The sequence below is a fragment of the Nerophis ophidion genome, linkage group LG15 (assembly GCF_033978795.1).
Source record: "Nerophis ophidion isolate RoL-2023_Sa linkage group LG15, RoL_Noph_v1.0, whole genome shotgun sequence".
NCBI classification, from domain to species: Eukaryota; Metazoa; Chordata; class Actinopteri; order Syngnathiformes; family Syngnathidae; genus Nerophis; species Nerophis ophidion.
Genome location: NC_084625.1, coordinates 53,074,095 through 53,093,503, shown reverse-complemented (window position 1 = coordinate 53,093,503; position 19,409 = coordinate 53,074,095). Strand labels below are relative to the sequence as shown.

Genomic DNA, 19,409 nt, shown 5'->3' with positions numbered 1-19,409 from the left:
TAATAGTGTATTGTGTGTATGTCCTATAGAAAAGTTGTTTGTGTGTATGTCCTATAATCATGTTTATTGTGTGTATGTCCTATAATAATGTTTGTGTGTATGTCCTATAATAATGTTTATTGTGTGTGTGTCCTATAATGATGTTTATTGTGTGTGTGTCCTATAATGATGTGTATTGTGTATATGTCTTATAATTGTATTTATGTTGTGTATGTCCTATAATAATGTTTATTGTATGTCCTTGGTTTGTGTGTGTCTTATAATGATGTTTATTGTGTGTGTATGTCCAATAATAAAGTGTATCGTGTGTATGTCCTATAATCATGTTTGTGTGTATGTCCCATAATAATGTTTATTGTGTGTGTATCCTATAATGATGTTTATTGAGTGTGTGTGTCATATAATAATGTTCATTGTTTGAATGTCCAAAAATAATGTTTGTGTGTGCCATATAATAATGTTTGTGTGTTTGTCTATGTTTATTGTGTGTGTGTCCTATAATGATGTTTATTGTGTGAATGTCCTATAATGATGTTTATTGTGTGTATGTCCTATAATCATATTTATTGTGTGAATGTCCTATAATAATGTTTATTGTGTGTATGTCCTATAATCATATTTATTGTGTGAATGTCCTATAATGATGTTTATTGTGTGTATGTCCTATAATCATATTTATTGTGTGAATGTCCTATAATGATGTTTATTGTGTGTATGTCCTATAATCATGTTTATTGTGTGTATGTCCTATAATCATATTTATTGTGTGTATGTCCTATAATCATGTTTATTGTGTGTATGTCCTATAATCATATTTATTGTGTGAATGTCCTATAATGATGTTTATTGTGTGTATACCCTATAATCATGTTAATTGTGTGTATATCCTATAATCATGTTTATTGTGTGAATGTCCTATAATAATGTTTATTGTGTGTATGTCCTATAATCATGTTTATTGTGTGTATGTCCTATAATAATGTTTATTGTGTGTATGTCCTATAATCATGTTTACTGAGTGTGTGTCCTATAATAATGTTGATTGTGTGGATGTAAACCCCGAGTGTAAAAACCATCCATGATACTTTCCTCACCTCCCATGGTTTTGTTTGCCTCTCATGATCACATCGACACATGATGTGTGACAGCCCACAGCACACAAAGTACACGTTGTAGGAAAATGATCCTCTGGAGAAAAATCTGACCAGTAAGTCTGTTTGAATGGAAAACCCCCTGAGCTTGTTGGCTGCCTTTGTGGAGGACAATGATTATTAAAGAGAGAAGAAGAGTAGTATTGGAGCGGGACCTAATAGGAACATTTATTGCAATTGTTAATGAGGTGAAGAGTTTGCAAAGGTGTGCTGTACCACCTCTGAAGCAATATTTGACACACATCGGACGGAAATTATTTACTAATAGCCGACAAATCACAGCTCTTTTGTTTCAATATTTTTGGAAGATGCCTACCACACTGCTGCAAATATTTTCTGGGTGTTGTTGATAAATGGCTTTGGCTTCGCATAGTAGAGTTTTAACTTGCACTTACGATGTAGCGACCTACTGTAGTTACTGACAGTGGATTTCTGAAGTGTTCGGGCGCCCATGTGGTGATATCCTTAACACACTGATATCGCTTTTTAATGGAGTACCGCCTGAGGGATCCAAGGTCAAGGGCATTCAATGTTGATTTTCGGCCTTGCCGCTTACAAGCAGTGATTTCTCCAGATTCTCTGAACCTTTTGATGATTTTACGGACCGTAGATGGTGAAATCCCTAAATTCCTTGCAACATGACTTGTCCAGGGTGTACCCCGCCTTCCGCCCGATTGTAGCTGAGATAGGCTCCAGCGCCCCCTGCGACTCCGAAGGGAATAAGCGGTAGAAAATGGATGGGTGTTTTCAAATAATTACAATTTCCCTTTTCGCTTCCCGTCCCTTATTTTCCAAATGCACACCTTGACAGGTAAACATCCATCCATTTTCTACTGCTTATTCCCTTTGGGGTCGCGGGGGGCGCTGGAGCCTATCTCAGCTACAACCGGGCGGAAGGCGGGGTACACCCTGGACAAGTCGCCACCTCATCGCAGGACAGGTAAACAAACAGCAATATTTGTTAAGACAGAAAACCAGCAGTCGATTATATATTAATCCAGCCTTCGATGTGATCGATCCATCCTTATTTTGCACAAATGTTGGAAGTGTTAATAATAATAATAAAAATAATAATAATAATAATAATGTATGCAACATGTGAAGCGACTGGGATGAGAACCAGCATCTCTAAGTCCAAGTCCATGGTTCTCGCCCGGAAAAGGGTGGAGTGCCCTCACCGGGTTGGGGAGGAGGCCCTGCCCCAAGTGGAGGAGTTCAAGTACCTGGGAGTCTTGTTCATGACTGAGGGAAGAGTGGATGGTGAGATCGACAGGCGGATCGGTGCGGCGTCTTCAGTAATGCGGACGCTGTATCGATCCGTTGTGGTGAAGATGGAGCTGAGCCGGAAGGCAAAGCTCTCAATTTACCGATTGAGCTACGTTCCCGTCCTCACCTATGGTCATGAGCTTTGGGTCATGACCGAAAGGACAAGATCTCGGGTCTCTCTTTTAGAGATAAGGTGAGAAGCTCAAAGTAAAGCTGCTGCTCCTCCACATGGAGAGGAGCCAGATGAGGTGGTTCGGGCATCTGGTCAGGATGCCACCTGAACGCCTCCCTAGGGAGGTGTTTCGGGCACGTCCGACCGGTAGGAGGCCCCGGGGAAGACCCAGGACTAGACGGTTTGTGGTCTCATCCATAGGGTCGGGCGGGTGACATGACGAAAAAATAGATTTTAAGTAGATTTGGGCGGGTGGCGGTTGAACCATTGGGAAATATATATACATAGTCACATGTTATGTTGAAGAGGTTCATTTAGCCTACTGACCTGTATTTATAAATGGTGGATTTATATAGACTGGTAGGTAAAGTGTTGTACCTGACAACACTTGGTGGTACAATCCATAAAACACGTCACAGACAACGTCACGCTAACATCACGTGACACCTCTGATGAAGGCTGCAGAAGCAAGGTAGCCCAAACTTGTCAGATACAACACTTTACCTTACTAGCCTATAGAAATCAACCATTTATAAATAGTTCAATGTTGTTACCCACATACAAAAAACGAGCAGCACTCTTTGAAACAGTATGTGGGCATACTTTTATTTTGTAGTGTCTCGTTTGGTCCGTCGACGGATGTAAGGAAGCTACTTCCGGGTATTTGTAATTTGTTGGTATTTTACTTGGTAACATGTTTGATCCACATGCTGTAATACATGTCAAACTACTTCCTTAACGTAAATGACCGCCATAACCACAACACCAGGGGGAGCTCCACAAACCACGTTAAACCCAGATTCCGATCTAACAAAGGTCTTAACTCAGGGGTGCCCACACTTTTTCTGCAGGCGAGCTACTTTTCAATTGACCAACTCGAGGGGATCTACCTCATTTATATATATCATTTATATTTAATTATTTATGAAAGAGACATTTTTGTAAACAAGTTAAATGTGTTTAATGATAATACAAGCATGTGTAACACATATAGATGTCTTTCTTTCACAAAGACAAGAATATAAGTTGGTGTATTACCTGATTCTGATGACTTGCATTGATTGGAATCAGACAGTAATGATGATAATGCCCACATTTTCAAATGGAGGAGAAACAAAGTTGTCCTTTCTGTACAATACCACATGAAAGTGGTTAGTTTTTGGCATCTAATTCATCCAGCTTCCATACACTTTACAAGAAAAACACTGGCGGCAAATTCCGTAGCTTGCTTGATTGACATTCACGGCACCCGAGGGTCTTGTGAGATGACGCTGGCTGCTGCCAGTTCATTATTATGAAAAAATGACAGAGAGGAAGGTGAGAAACACTTTTTATTTCAACAGACTTTCGCGCCGTCCCTTCCGTCAAAACTCTAAAGGCCGACTGCACATTTCCTATCTTCACAATAAAAGCCCTGCTTCATGCTGCCTGCACTAACAAAATAAGAGTCTCGGAAAGCTGGCGTGCACAAGTGATGTGCACGCCAGCTTTCTGAGGGATCGCTAGTGCACGCCAGTTTTCCGAGACTCTGTATTTAGTTAGCGCAGGCAGCATGAAGCAGGGCTTTTATTGTGAAGATAGGAAATGTACAGTCGGCCTTTAGAGTTTTGACGGAAGGTACGGCGCGAGAGTCTGTTGAAATAAAAAGTGTTTCTCGCCTTCCTCTCGGTCATATTTTCATAATAATGATCTTGCAGCAGCCAGCGTCATCTCACAAGACCCTCCGGTACCGTGAATGTCATTTAAGTGACGTCTTGGTGAAGATTGATGATCACTCATTTTTAGGTCTATTTTTTTTAAAAGCCTGGCTGGAGATCGACTGACACACCCCCCGCGGTCGACTGGTAGCTCGCGATCGACGTAATGGGCACCCCTGTCTTAACTCATTCTCTTTCTATGCCACATCAATGTGGAATGCACTCCCAACAGGTATAAAAGTAAGTGCATCTCTATATTCCTTCAAAAGCGCTCTAAAACAACACCTCCAGGCAACTTCAACACTTTACTAATACCCTCCTCCATTCACATCCCATCTCCCCGGATTATAAACAACTCAAATGTACTTCTAATGTATATACTTGTTCTTATGCTATGAGAACTCACTATGTTCTCTGCTGGCTGTACATATCCTACTAAATAAGACCTACACTGTTTCAATGTCCACATTTCTCTGTTGATGCAATTGTTGATGACTGAAGTACTGATATCAACCAAAGCTCGTGGACCCCCGACTTAAACAAGTTGAAAAACTTATTGGGGTGTTACCATTTAGTGGTCAATTGTACGGAATATGTACTGAACTGTGCAATCTACTAATAAAAGTATCAATCAATCAATCAATCAATCAATCAATCTGTGCATGTTATTATTTTTACGTTCGTAACGTGCTTTATTTATTACAGTTTCCACTGTGAATTTAAAGGGAAAGGAAGCCTTCAAATAAACTAGTTCAAGAAAGCCATTTTGTCCGTGCTATTTGGAGGGAGTTACACTTTCTAACCTCACTAATGCCTTGCATCGTCTATATTAGATATATAACAACGGGCGGGTGGTTGTAGTTTTGATAAAATGTTGGTTCGGGTGGATGATGACTTTAATGATGCGGTTGCGGATGATATAATTGCCTATCCGCGCATCTCTACCCAGGACACGTTGGGAAGACTGGCCTGGGAACGCCTCGGGATCCCCCGGGAGGAGCTGGACCAAGTGGCTGGGGAGAGGGAAGTCTGGGCTTCTCTGCTTAGGCTGCTTCCCCCGCGACCCCACCTCGGATAAGCGGTAGAAAATGGATTGATGGATGTGTTCAAATCATTAATATGTCCCTTATTTTCCAAATGCACACCTTGGCAGGTAAACAAACACAGCAATATTTGTAAAGACTGAAAACCAGCAGTCGATTCGATATTAAGCCAGCATTCGATGGGATCGATCCATCCTTACTTTGCACAAATGTTGGAAGTGTTAATAATAATAATAATAATAATAATAGTAATAATAATAATAATGTATGCAACATTTAAGAAGAAGTATGGTCTTCCTACCGTCCAAATTCTCTCTGTCGCTGATGTGCTGGAGGTTACAGCCCGTGTCCTCCCGGCTCAGCTCGGGCTCCGGCCGGTACGTCTCCAGCCTGGAGTGGTTGTTCCGCCGGTGTTTGGGGCTGGACGCCACGCAGCAGGACGGTGCGTTCCCCATGCTGATCAACGACAATAACGGCGGAATAAACAGTGAAATGTTGCCCGGGCGCAGAGCGAGGAAAGGCGGGGCGGTAACCAGCTAAACCGACCCCGTTATCCGCTCGCGTTACACGCCCTTTTTCCCCCGGCCTAGGATCTGCTTAACCGGGGACTGGGAGCCATTGGAAGGCGGCTAAGATGCTAAGTGGAGCTAGCCGGGGTGAAGTGGAGCCCAACCCGGCAGATATCAGCCTCCATGGAACACACTTCGCTTCCTGCCCGGGTCTTCTTTTTCCGGTCACCAAAACATTTTACCACGGAACGGCTGAATAACAACACGCGCTACTTTTGCTGGTTTGCTCGGTCTCTCTAAGGCTACATTGTCACTAACAACTGCGGGCAGCAGTCGCTTCCTCCGCCGCTGTGTTGCCGATGCATCCGGGATGTGTGTCTCCCCCCCCCCCCCACCCCGCCACTGGAGACGGGCAAGTCATCAACGAGTCGACACAAACAAACGGGTGTTTTACTCGAATCGGTTCCCGTCACCGTGAACCCGTGAATTTACCCTGCCCCGAGCTACGAGCGTGTGACGAATTCTGAAAGTGTTTATACGGCGCAATTGTGGGAGATACTGCGCAGTGAGGGATTCAACCGGTTCTTCTGTGAGTGACTCATTTGACTCGCGTCAGTAAAATGAATCGAGGTTCCAATCCTTCAACCACTGCACACTCTGGTGTGAAAGGGTCTTTTGAGCGGTCTTAGGCCCCGCCCCCACCCGCGGATATTTCAAACAGACTCCGCCCATAAAAGCAGGTGGAACTGTTGTGGTGAATTGTGTCACAGAAAAGTGCACTTTTGGTCCAGAAAATGTCCCTTGTAAGTCTAGTTTGGGATTTTGGTGATTAAAGAATGTTGTTACGGTTGTAAAATAACAAAACATGAACATTCATTTTCTTACAGAATGTGCATTTATGGCATTCCTCATAAAACAACCTGCGCATACTTTGACTTGGGGGCCACATGAGGCTAAAAAAAAAAAATGCTGAGGGGCGAAAAAAGACTGCATGTAAAGTTTCATATATATATATATATATATATATATATATATATATATATATATATATATATATATATATATATATATATATATATATATATATATATATATATATATATATATATATATATGTGCGTGTGTGTGTGCATTATATATTAATCTGATGGTTATATAAGTAAAATTATGGACATATAATAATACAATTGGATGCTAAGAGTATGTGATGGTTTGACTCTTACCTTGTTTACATCCATGACAACCTTCTTGAATTTTTGTAATCAATTGGAAATATTAAGCAGCTAAAATGCACCAAACAGGTATAAGTGTGTAGCCAGTCTTTTACATTTTTCCCATGAATTGGATTTAAATGGGTGTAGTTTTGTAATTTTTGTTATAATATCCACAAAGTTCAGTGAGCAGGTTGTTGTGTGTGATCATGTGTGTTGACTTTTAAGTTAGTTGCATTTTTTTTGTTGCACCATGACTAGGGAAGGTTGTTTGTATTGTGTCATATAAGTAAATGCTAAGCTAATAACTTAACTACTATTCATTACATTTATGAGTTGTTATTCTAATACAGACACGATCACATGTATTAATTATACATTTTTCATTAAATTTATGGTGAGTTTTTATTTTAATAGACATGATCACATGTATTATATGTGCATTTTTTTGATTAATTTATGAGTTCATGACAACTTCAACACAATATTCAAACTAGTTCCTCATTCTCTTTTATTACATACCGTTGTTTAAGCAAAACAAAGTCAATAGTGCATATTATATTAATATTATGTGTATCACATTAATATAATTGTATATTAGGAGTATGTGAAAGTTAGACTCCTACATTGTTTACTTACCTGACAAACTTCTTCAAGTTTTGTCATCAATTGGAACTATCAAGCAGCTAAAATGTGCCAAACATGCATAAATGTAGAAAGAGGTTAGCATTTCAATGGATTTAACTTAATGAGTGTCATTTTGAATTGTTTTATGGGATTTTTTAATTGCACCATGACTAGAGGAGGTTGTTTGCTTTAGGTCATATCGGTAAATGCTGCACGTTGGCTGGTTTAGCGTATAATCAAAGGCCATTGACCTGTATCGTCCAGATTGGCCCCTAGATGTCGACATAATTACATCATCATATCCCCCGCCCCAGACGTCAGCGGCCCACACTTGACCCGTGGGTCTTAGTTTGGACACCCCTGTCTTAAAGTATTACTGTAACACAATATTAAATGCATCAACTAACTTGCGTTATAGCCGAGAAGAAGCAGGGTGTTGCTGACAAATAAACAATAGCACCTGCTGGCTCTCTCGGGAAGATGAGTAATAAATGCAGCGGGAGTTTTATTTTTTCACAATAAAAACACTCGCAATAAAGTGATCCCTGGTGATGTCAGTGATATTGGACATTTCAACTGAACAAACTCATCTATGGAAGAGAAACATGCGTCACACTCGGTTTAATGGCGTTCGAAAGTGTTAAAATGCAAGTGATTGGTTTCTCTTTGGGGTCCAACTTTGTCACATGACCATGGACCGTGTCTTTGGATGGATGATAGTCTGTTCACAAACAGGAAGTGGACAGTGTAATGTTTACATAATAGTCTGTTTACCAACAGGAAGTGGACAGTGTAATGTTTACATGATAGTCTGTTTACCAACAGGAAGTGAGCAGTGTAATGTTTACATAATAGTCTGTTTACAAACAGGAAGTGGACAGTGTAATGTTTACATAATAGTCTGTTTACCAACAGGAAGTGGACAGTGTAATGTTTACATGATAGTCTGTTTACCAACAGGAAGTGAGCAGTGTAATGTTTACATGATAGTCTGTTTACAAACAGGAAGTGGACAGTGTAATGTTTACATGATAGTGTGTTTACCAACAGGAAGTGGACTGTGTAATGTTTACATGATAGTCTGTTCACAAACAGGAAGTGGACAGTGTAATGTTTACATGATAGTGTGTTTACCAACAGGAAGTGGACTGTGTAATGTTTACATGATAGTCTGTTTACCAACAGGAAGTGGGCACTATAATGTTTACATGATAGTCTGTTTATCAACAGGAAGTGGGCACTATAATGTTTACATGATAGTCTGTTTACCAACAGGAAGTGGACTGTGTAATGTTTACATGATAGTCTGTTTACCAACAGGAAGTGGGCACTATAATGTTTACATGATAGTCTGTTTACCAACAGGAAGTGGACAGTGTAATGTTTACATGATAGTCTGTTTACCAACAGGAAGTGGGCACTATAATGTTTACATGATAGTCTGTTTACCAACAGGAAGTGGACTGTGTAATGTTTACATGATAGTCTGTTTACCAACAGGAAGTGGGCAGTGTAATGTTTACATGATAGTCTGTTTACCAACAGGAAGTGGACAGTGTAATGTTTACATGATAGTCTGTTTACCAACAGGAAGTGGGCAGTGTAATGGCTACATAATAGTCTGTTTACCAACAGGAAGTGGACATTGTAATGTTTACATGATAGTCTGTTTACCAACAGGAAGTGGACAGTGTAATGTTTACATGATAGTCTGTTTACCAACAGGAAGTGGGCAGTGTAATGTCTACATGATAGTCTGTTTACCAACAGGAAGTGGACAGTGTAATGTCTACATGATAGTCTGTTTACCAACAGGAAGTGGACAGTGTAATGTTTACATGATAGAGTCTGTTTATCAACAGGAAGTGGGCAGTGTAATGTTTACATGATACAGTCTGTTCACCAACAGGAAGTGGGCAGTGTAATGTTTACATGATAGTCTGTTTACCAACAGGAAGTGGACAGTGTAATGTTTACATGATAGTCTGTTTACCAACAGGAAGTGGGCAGTGTAATGTCTACATGATAGTCCGTTTACCAACAGGAAGTGGACAGTGTAATATTTACATGATAGTCTGTTTACCAACAGGAAGTGGGCAGTGTAATGTCTACATGATAGTCTGTTTACCAACAGGAAGTGGACAGTGTAATATTTACATGATAGTCTGTTTACCAACAGGAAGTGGACAGTGTAATGTCTACATGATAGTCTGTTTACCAACAGGAAGTGGACAGTGTAATGTCTACATGATAGTCTGTTTACCAACAGGAAGTGGACAGTGTAATGTTTACATGATAGAGTCTGTTTATCAACAGGAAGTGGACAGTGTAATGTTTACATGATACAGTCTGTTCACCAACAGGAAGTGGACAGTGTAATGTTTACATGATAGAGTCTGTTTATCAACAGGAAGTGGACAGTGTAATGTTTACATGATACAGTCTGTTCACCAACAGGAAGTGGGCAGTGTAATGTTTACATGATAGTCTGTTCACCAACAGGAAGTGGACAGTGTAATGTTTACATGATACAGTCTGTTTATCAACAGGAAGTGGACAGTGTAATGTTTACATGATAGTCTGTTTACCAACAGGAAGTGGACAGTGTAATGTTTACATGATAGAGTCTGTTTATCAACAGGAAGTGGACAGTGTAATGTTTACATGATAGTCTGTTCACCAACAGGAAGTAGGCAGTGTAATGTTTACATGATAGTCTGTTTACCAACAGGAAGTGGACAGTGTAATGTTTACATGATAGTCTGTTTACCAACAGGAAGTGGGCAGTGTAATGTTTACATGATACAGTCTGTTCACCAACAGGAAGTGGGCAGTGTAATGTTTACATGAGTGTAAGAACTGCTCACGACACAAATGGAAATGTTCCTTCTTTTGTCTTCCTATTTTCCAACTTTGGAAGAAAACAAATCCTTCAAAGTTTTTGTTGGTAAATGTCTTTCAAGCCTTTGAGCTCCTCCATCAGAGTCTGGTTCTGACTCTCCAGCACCGCCACACGATTCTCCAGACATTTAACGTACTCCTTCTTCTTCCGACGACACTCCCGGGCGGCTTCCCTGCAAGAGTCACACATTTATTTCACTTCATCTTCACAAATCAGTGGAAAAGTCTTAAAACTTACAACTGGAACCTTTTATAATGCGCATTGTTACCAATTCTTGATTAATACTGGTACTCAACGGTATCAGTTTGTGTTTATGTGGTAATACATTTGAATTGTTTAAATATTTCTTATTTATCCAACATTTAGCACTGACTTAATAATAATAAACTTTCTGTCAAGTTGTTGTATTTTGTTTTCTTACACTTCCGAATCTCATTTGCAAGTATTATATATTACAGTTCATTTGATGGCATTATGTTTATGAAGTCAGTAAAAACGTCCCTTGACACATGAGGACTTTGACTATGATCAATGTACGATCCTGTAACTACTTGGTATCAGATCGATACCTAAATGTGTGGTATCATCCAAAGCTAATGTAAAGTATTAAAGAGGAGAAGAATAAGTGATTATTACATTTTAACAGAAGTGTAGATAGAACATGTTAAAACAGAAAATAAGCAGATAATAATAATTGTTTAGTAATATTCTTTTTACAGTTTGTCCCTTATAAATAATAATAGGTGTATAAATGACACAATATGTTACTGCAGACTAATTAGGAGTCTTTGTTGGTTTCCTTACTACTAAAAGACAAGTTGTCTAGTAAAGTGACTATTTTATTGAAGGACTAAATGACAATAATAAACATATGTTTCATGTACCCCAAGATTTTTTGTTCAAATAAAGACAATAATGACATTTTTTGTGGTGCCCTCTTATTTAAAAAAATATTGAAAAACGTGCTAACTTTCAACCATGCCGATGTGCCAATGGGGACCAAGAAGACGATGAGTACCTGTTCTTCATCAAGCGATGTTCCCTCTTCTGCGAGGCGTCCTCCGTAGGTGTGCGGGCGGGGTGTGCCAGGGTGAGGCCCAGGGTGGCGCTGCTGCTGGTGTGTAAGTCGCTGCCAAGGAGCTCACCTCCACTGGAGCCTGCGGAAACAATCACTTTTGACTTTTTTGGTACGCCAACAACCCACTGACTATCGGTCCGAGGCTTCCTCCACCCTCCTGACATAAATCTCAGATTGTGTACGGGTAAATTTGCATTCTTCTCGTCTTGACAGACATGCTAAGATTCCACAGACTTACACAAATTCAAGAGAAGGGATTCCCAACCACTGTTAGTGTGTGAGAAGTAAAGGAGGACATGATCAGATTTCACTTAATTGGTCTAAAAATTATTATCTATTTGTATTGACTGTAACTCATTAGGCATGGTAGATTAAAGGAGCCATATGTAATAATGTCACGTCAAGTCATCATTAAATAAAATGATATGTCAAAAGGCATTAATAAATCATTTTCTTTTCCAATACCTCTATAACTGATAACAGCCGAGTCATACCAAAGACTATAAAAATGGGAGCCATTATCTCCCAGCTTGGTACTCAGCATCAAGGGTTGGAATTCGGGGTTAAATCACCAAAAATAATTCAAGGGCGCGGCCACCGCTGCTGCCCACTGCTCCCCTCACCTCCCAGGGGGTGAACAAAGGGATGGGTCAAATGCAGAGGATAATTTCACCACACCTAGTGTGTGTCTGACAATCATTGCTACTTTAACTTTAACTTTAACTTAACAGTAGTTCATATGCTCATTTCAAAATTAGACTTAGTGCCCCGAAATCTTGTTATTGTTTTCATTTCGTTTGACCAATTAGAAAGTCCGTGAGTGTGTCACATCAAGGTTGCCAGTGTTGCGTCTGACCAGTCTTCCTTCCCAGGGAATTAAAGTCACTCGTCAATTCCAAGTTTCTTCAGATGACATATACGCAGAGTAAGAAGGACCATCAATACAGAATAGAAACATTATCAAGTTTTCCTGAAGCTTCAGGAGACCAGCCCACATCATTACAGTAATACAGTCATCTCGGGGTGGTCTAACGTTCAATCGGAAGAGACAACTTCTTGCATCTGAAGAAAGCCACCACTTGTCCAGAAAGGAATACTGCCTCATTGTTCTACTACGGATAAGATATAAGGGAGTACTCCAACTCCTACAGTGCAAGCCTTCAAGGTAACAAACTGTCACAACAAGGCTTGGACGTTGATTGTTTCTTCGATGCAGATGAGAATCAGCACGAGTGCGGCGTTGACGTGAGTACATGGTTGTTTATTTAAACACTATAATCAAAAATAATCAAACTAAGGGCGCTCACAAGGAGGTGCAGGCACTTGGCTATGAATAAACAAAAGACTAGCATAAATGCTGCAAACTACAAACATGAAACAAAAACACTTGCTCGATTGGCATGAATAATAATAAACTATAAACAAAACTAGCACAATGGCATGAATACAAAAACTTACACGGCATGGAACTATGGACGAGGGCATGAAGGAGGTGCAGCATGGGTAGCGTGTGTGCGAGTGTGAAGATCCCAGAATGATGAACAGAAAGAAAATTACTTAAATACTGGCCGTGATAATCAGGAACAGGTGTGGGACTGAGGGCAGGGGCGTGACAAGGTGGGAACTAATGCGTTGGCATGGAAACAACCAAAACCAGGAAGTGAAAAACGTGACTGAATGTCCAAAAACTAAACATAGCATGACGAAAACCCAAACACAACTTACAGGCGTGACACACACACAGTTTACTTGCGGACATAACATGAAAAAATAGAAAGAGTACAAATGGAAAAACACTAGCTGCTTTAAACATGACTATGAATAAAGAAAGAACTCCTAAACATATATGCATTCTCCACACCAGTTACACACCGCCATCTTGGTCTGGCTACTGCCACTGGTAAAGTTACTAAACATGTCAGACCTTCTCAATATGCTAATACGCAGAGGAAATGGGTTCCGACATTAGTCATCATGACAATGTGAAAGGTACGGAGACAGCCTAATCACGTGATACAACATTTCCTCATTGGTGTTTGCATATTATGGACTACATCTACCAAGTTGTATGGCAAACTGAAACCTTTTACACAGTAGCCTTTAGCCATACTTTGGTCAAATGTCTCTTTAGTTTTGGGCGTACTTGAGGCTGCTAAGCATGCTCTACTTATTTTAACCAGTACAACCACTGCTAGCGTTGGTTGTAGTTGGTTTTAGTCTTGGTTTTCTGCTAGTGCTGACAATAACCACATGGTTGTTTTGATATTGTACGCAGGCATGACTTACTTCTTCCTGAAAATAGCCTCATTTCTGTGTAGATTGGGTTGGTTAGCGATTTGTTATTGACATTGTCTATTCAGCTCTTATGATCCCAGACCTCAACCCCCTAGTAAGAGGCAGTGAAAGTTTGGAGATCCTTGTGGTAGTGAAGTCCATCCAGCTGGTTTGGGCTGCGTATCTGGCAACCTCAGTCGGGGGGGGGGGGGGGGGGGGGGGGGGGGCACCACAGAATTTTGACCGGGATTGCAGTACCGTTTCTAGCCACATTATCACATATAGCTCCTTTAAGTACTCTCTCCCTTTAGGTGGCAGAGGGTCAATAATCATGTATGACATTTATACAACTGTTATACTTGATTGGATTTATTCTCATGTACTATATTATATTTATATATTAAACATTGAGAAACATTTGTACAGACTCATTTATTGTCATTTTCAATGAAATATTTAATTTTTATATTTATTACTGAATGTGCAATAACACACATAGTAAATACTGTTTGCTTGCTTATCTAATTGCATTATATTTCATTATTCTGTTTTCTATTGAATGATATTCCACCTCGGTGAAGGTTTTTGGATGTTTTTTAGAGGCAGAATCAAGTGAATCCAGAACTCTCTCCCCCTCTTCACACAGTTAATTAATTCTGCAAGACGCTGCAAGACTGACTAGAATCCCAGCAGGGCTGCCGAGTGACGTCAGCACCGTGGGGATCTCTGGCAGTGACGTCAGCTGCTGGGCGTGGGCGGAGCATTCCACACAAGGAGAGTGTGGCTATGGTTCTGTACTGTTCCTTGAGTATGGTTCTAATGTTCCCTTGAATATGGTTCCACTCTTCCTTGATTGACAACATGCATGAAGTTGCAACATCACGTTAACACAACATGTTCAAAAGGTAGCGGCCAGAAGCACCTTTTCTTATCCACTTGTTCACTTCCTGCCCTCAATTTATAACCAATGAAACATATAAATGATCAATAAAGTTCGCATGAATAAGATGATCCATCCATCCATCCATTTCTTCCGCTTATCTGAGGTCAGGTCACGGGGGCAGCAGCCTAAGTAGAGAAGCCCAGACTTCCCTCTCCCCAGCCACTTGGTCCAGCTCCTCCCGGGGGATCCTGAGGCGTTCCCAGGCCAGCCGGGAGACATAGTCTTCCCAACGTGTCCTGGGTCTTCCCCGTGGCCTCCTACCGGTTGGACGTGCCCTAAACACCTCCCTAGGGAGGCGTTCGGGTGGCATCCTGACCAGATACCCGAACCACCTCATCTGGCTCCTCTCGATGTGGAGGAGCAGCGGCTTTGCTTTGAGTTCCTCCCGGATGACAGAGCTTCTCACCCTATCTCTAAGGGAGAGACCCGCCACCGGGGGGAGGAAACTCATTTAAGCCGCTTGTACCCGTGATCTTATCCTTTCGGTCATGACCCAAAGCTCATGACCATAGGTGAGGATGGGAAAGTAGATCGACCGGTAAATTGAGAGCTTTTCCTTCCGGCTCAGCTCCTTCTTCACCCCAATGGATTGATACAGCGTCCACATTACTGAAGAAACCACACCGATCCGCCTGTCGATCTCACCATCCACTCTTCCCTCGCTCGTGAACAAGACTCCTAGGTACTTGAACTCCTCCACTTGGGGCAGGGTCTCCTCCCCAACCCGGAGATGGCAATCCACCCTTTTCCGGGCGAGAACCATGGACTCGGACTTGGAGGTGCTGATTCTCATTCCGGTCGCTTCACACTCGGCTGTGAACCGATCCAGCGAGAGCTGAAGATCCCGGCCAGATGAAGCCATCAGGACCACATCATCTGCAAAAAGCAGAGACCTAATCCTGTAGCCACCAAACCGGAACCCCTCAACACCTTGACTGCGCCTAGAAATTCTGTATATAAAAGTTATGAACAGAATGGGTGGCGAAGTCCACCCCTCACTGGAAACGTGTCCGACTTACCGCCGGCAATGCGGACCAAGGTCTGGCACTGATCATACAGGGAGTGGACCGCCACAATAAGACAGTCCGATACCCCATACTCTCTGAGCACTCCCCACAGGACTTCCCGAGGGACACGGTCCAATGCCTTCTCCAAGTCCACAAAGCACATGTAGACTGGTTGGGCAAACTCCCATGCACCCTCAAGAACCCTGCCCAGAGTATAGAGCTGGTCCACAGTTCCACGACCAGGACGAAAACCACACTGTCCCTCCTGAATCCAAGGTTGGACTATCCAGAGCAGCCTCCTCTCCGGTACACCTGGATAGACCTTACCCGGAAGGCTGAGGAGTGTGATCCCACGATAGTTGGAACACACCCTCCAGTTCCCCTTCTTAAAGAGAGGGACCACCACCCCGGTCTGCCAATCCAGAGGTACCTCCTCCGATGTCCACGCGATGTTGCAGAGTCTTGTCAACCAAGACAGCCCCACAGCATCCAGAGCCTTAAGGAACTCCGGGTGGATCTCATATTTAACAGGCTTCAAAGTGTTCTTCCTCCTTCTACTTGAACCACATGAGTTTGAACAGTTTCTCAAAGTGGATCATAAAACTACTTGGTTTAAATCCACATACTGATATACAAACCCCGTTTCCATATGAGTTGGGAAATTGTGTTCGATGTAAATATAAACAGAATACAATGATTTGCAAATCCTTTTCAAGCCATATTCAGTTGAATATGCTACAAAGACAACATATTTCATGTTCAAACTCATAAACTTTATTTTTTTTTGCAAATAATCATTAACTGAAAATTTCATGGCTGCAACACATGCCAAAGTAGTTGGGAAAGGGCATGTTCACCACTGTGTTACATCACCTTTTCTTTTAACAACACTCAATAAACGTTTGGGAACTGAGGAAACTAATTGTTGAAGCTTTGAAAGTGGAATTCTTTCCCATTCTTGTTTTATGTAGAGCTTCAGTCCTTCAACAGTCCGGGGTCTCCGCTGTCCTATTTTACGCTTCATAATGGGAGACAGGTCTGGACTGCAAGCGGGCCGGGAAAGTACCCGCCCTCTTTTTTTACGAAGCCACGCTGTTGTAACACGTGGCTTGGCATTGTCTTGCTGAAATAAGCAGGGGCGTCCATGGAAAAGACAGCGCTTAGATGGCAGCATATGTTGTTCCAAAACCTGTATGTACCTTTCAGCATTAATGGTGCCTTCACAGATGTATAAGTTACCCATGCCTTGGGCACTAATGCACCCCCATACCATCACACATGCTGGCTTTTACACTTTGCGTCGATAACATTCTGGATGGTTCGCTTCCTCTTTGGTCCAGATCACACGATGCCCAATATTTCCAAAAACAATTTGAAATGTTGACTTGTCAGACCACAGAACACTTCAACTTTGCACCAGAGAAGCCGGCGGCGTTTCTGGATGTTGTTGATAAATGGCTTTCGCTTTGCATAGTAGTGAAGTGAATTTTATTTATATAGCGCTTTTTTTTTTCTCTAGTGACTTAAAGCGCTTTACATAGTGAAACCCAATATCTAAGTTACATTTAAACCAGTGTGGGTGGCACTGGGAGCAGGTGGGTAAAGTGTCTTGCCCAAGGACACAACGGCAGTGACTAGGATGGTGTAAGCGGGGATTGAACCTGCAACCCTCAAGTTGCTGGCAGGGCCGCTCTACCAACCGAGCTATACCGCCCTTCGTATACCGCCCTATAGTAGAGCTTTAACTTGCACTTACAGATGTAGCGACCAGCTGTATTTAGTGACAGTGGTTTTCTGAAGTGTTCCTGAGCCCATGTGGTGATATCCTTTAGAGATTGATGTCGGTTTTTGATACAGAGGGATTGAAGGTCATTCAATGTTGGTTTCCAGCCATGCTGCTTACGTGGAGTGATTTCTCCAGATTCTCTGAACCTTTTGATGATATTATGGAGCGTAGATGTTGAAATCCCTAAATTTCTTGCAATGTCACTTCGAGAAATGTTGTTCTTAAACTGTTTGACTATTTGCTCACGCAGTTGTGGACAAAGGGGTGTACCTCGCCCCATCCTTTCTTGTGAAAGACCGAGCATTTTTTAGGGAAGCTGTTTTTATACCCAATCATGGCACCCACCTGTTCCCAATTAGCCTGCACACCTGTGGGATGTTCCCAATAAGTGTTTGATGAGCATTATCAGTATTTATTGCCACCTTTCCCAACTTCTTCGTCACGTGTTGCTGGCATCAAATTCTAAAGTTAATGATTATTTGCAACAAAAAAATAAAAAAGTTTGAGTTTGAACATGAAATATGTTGTCTTTGTAGCATATTCAACTGAATATGGCTTGAAAATGATTTGCAAATCATTGTATTCTGTTTATATTTACATCTAACACTATTTCCCAACTCATATGGAAACGGGGTTTATATAACACAAACACAACATTGAAACAAAACCCTTTTTGATGTGTAGTCAAAATATTGTTATGACGACAAGTCCGGTTTAATGCGATGTTTGTCCTTATTTCCTGATGTGTGTCCCAAACGTTGCTCACACTGTCATCTGTTCTTCTTCTTGCAAGCATTTGTCCATCCCTTTGTCGTCCACAGCTGCTCGTCCTCCTCTCTCAGTCCTTCCAGCGTTTGTCATAGAGCCTCATGAAAGTCCCCGCAAAAATGTCGTCCCGCTTTATCGAACACATCGTCCCAACTTTGTTCTCTCGGAACATTCTTCAAAGTATTCCCGCTTTTCTTAGGAATGTCTTTGAGTGTCGCCTCAGTCAGAGATGGTGAGAACTATTATCGGCAGACCGACCTGCCGCGTTGTTATCGACATGATGAGAAAATATGACGTCAAACTAATAACAACCAATAATGTTTTCTTGTCCTGAAAGAGGGAGAAGTTTGCATTCTTCTGGCTGGCGTCCAGAGAACTAAAAACCTCCACCATGTTGACTTGGAATAAAGCAAGCAAGTCCTACTTCCATGAAGAATAAAAAGAGGAGCGTACCTGTTTCTGACTCGTCCCCGGTCACTGCCATGCTTGTCCTCCACTCTGAGAATAACAGCAGTGAGTGGAGCTGACAATTGCAAGCATTGACATCACCATGACATCACAGTCTGTTCCCGAGTCAGTGAGTCAGGGAGTTTTTGTTTTGTTGCATATCAAGAAACACACAAGTCCTCTTTTCTTTCTAAATAAACATATTTATTATCACTGTCCAATAAAGAGCTAGAAGACGACGACACATGTCTCTTAAAGGGACAGTACTATAGAAATCCAGCTTGACTACTTTAGAGTAGTCAGTGTGCAACTGTATGGACTTACCATCCCCTGAAAACTACTCAGCGCACAGAATGTTTTGTCCAAATAGCTGGCAACACAAGTGAGTGACATCATTGTGGCTTGACACGAGTGCTGCCAGCACGAGGGAGCTGCGGTTCAGTATTGAAACTTGTCCTGGGACAGTCTGTAATAGAGTCCTTAAGAACCTGGGCATGTCAAAGAAAACTGAAAAATGTGGGGGTTGTG

The 19,409-nt window shown here is 41.6% G+C and overlaps 2 protein-coding genes across 5 annotated transcripts in view; both read right to left on the bottom strand.

Annotated features, from left to right (window-relative positions):
• Positions 1-6,227, bottom strand: part of ccny (cyclin Y) — a 56,730-nt gene extending 50,503 nt beyond the window's left edge. For 2 of the 4 annotated variants that reach the window (XM_061922366.1, XM_061922367.1), the window contains exon 1: positions 5,631-6,225. In XM_061922366.1, coding sequence (XP_061778350.1) covers positions 5,631-5,784 — 154 coding nt within the window. In that variant the 5' untranslated portion in view covers positions 5,785-6,225. Of the gene's footprint in view, positions 1-5,630 lie in introns of all 4 variants that reach the window. The other 2 variants (XM_061922364.1, XM_061922365.1) reach the window with 2 other exon arrangements.
• Positions 6,228-10,341: 4,114 nt separating this feature from the next.
• Positions 10,342-19,022, bottom strand: LOC133569877 (cyclic AMP-responsive element-binding protein 1-like). The gene is made up of 3 exons (XM_061922475.1): positions 18,888-19,022; positions 11,597-11,735; positions 10,342-10,750 (listed from the first exon to the last, which is right to left on the bottom strand). Exons 1-3 carry the CDS (start codon positions 18,916-18,918, stop codon positions 10,609-10,611), a joined length of 312 nt encoding a protein of 103 aa, XP_061778459.1. The 5' UTR covers positions 18,919-19,022; the 3' UTR covers positions 10,342-10,608.
• Between the last annotated feature and the right edge of the window lie 387 nt (positions 19,023-19,409).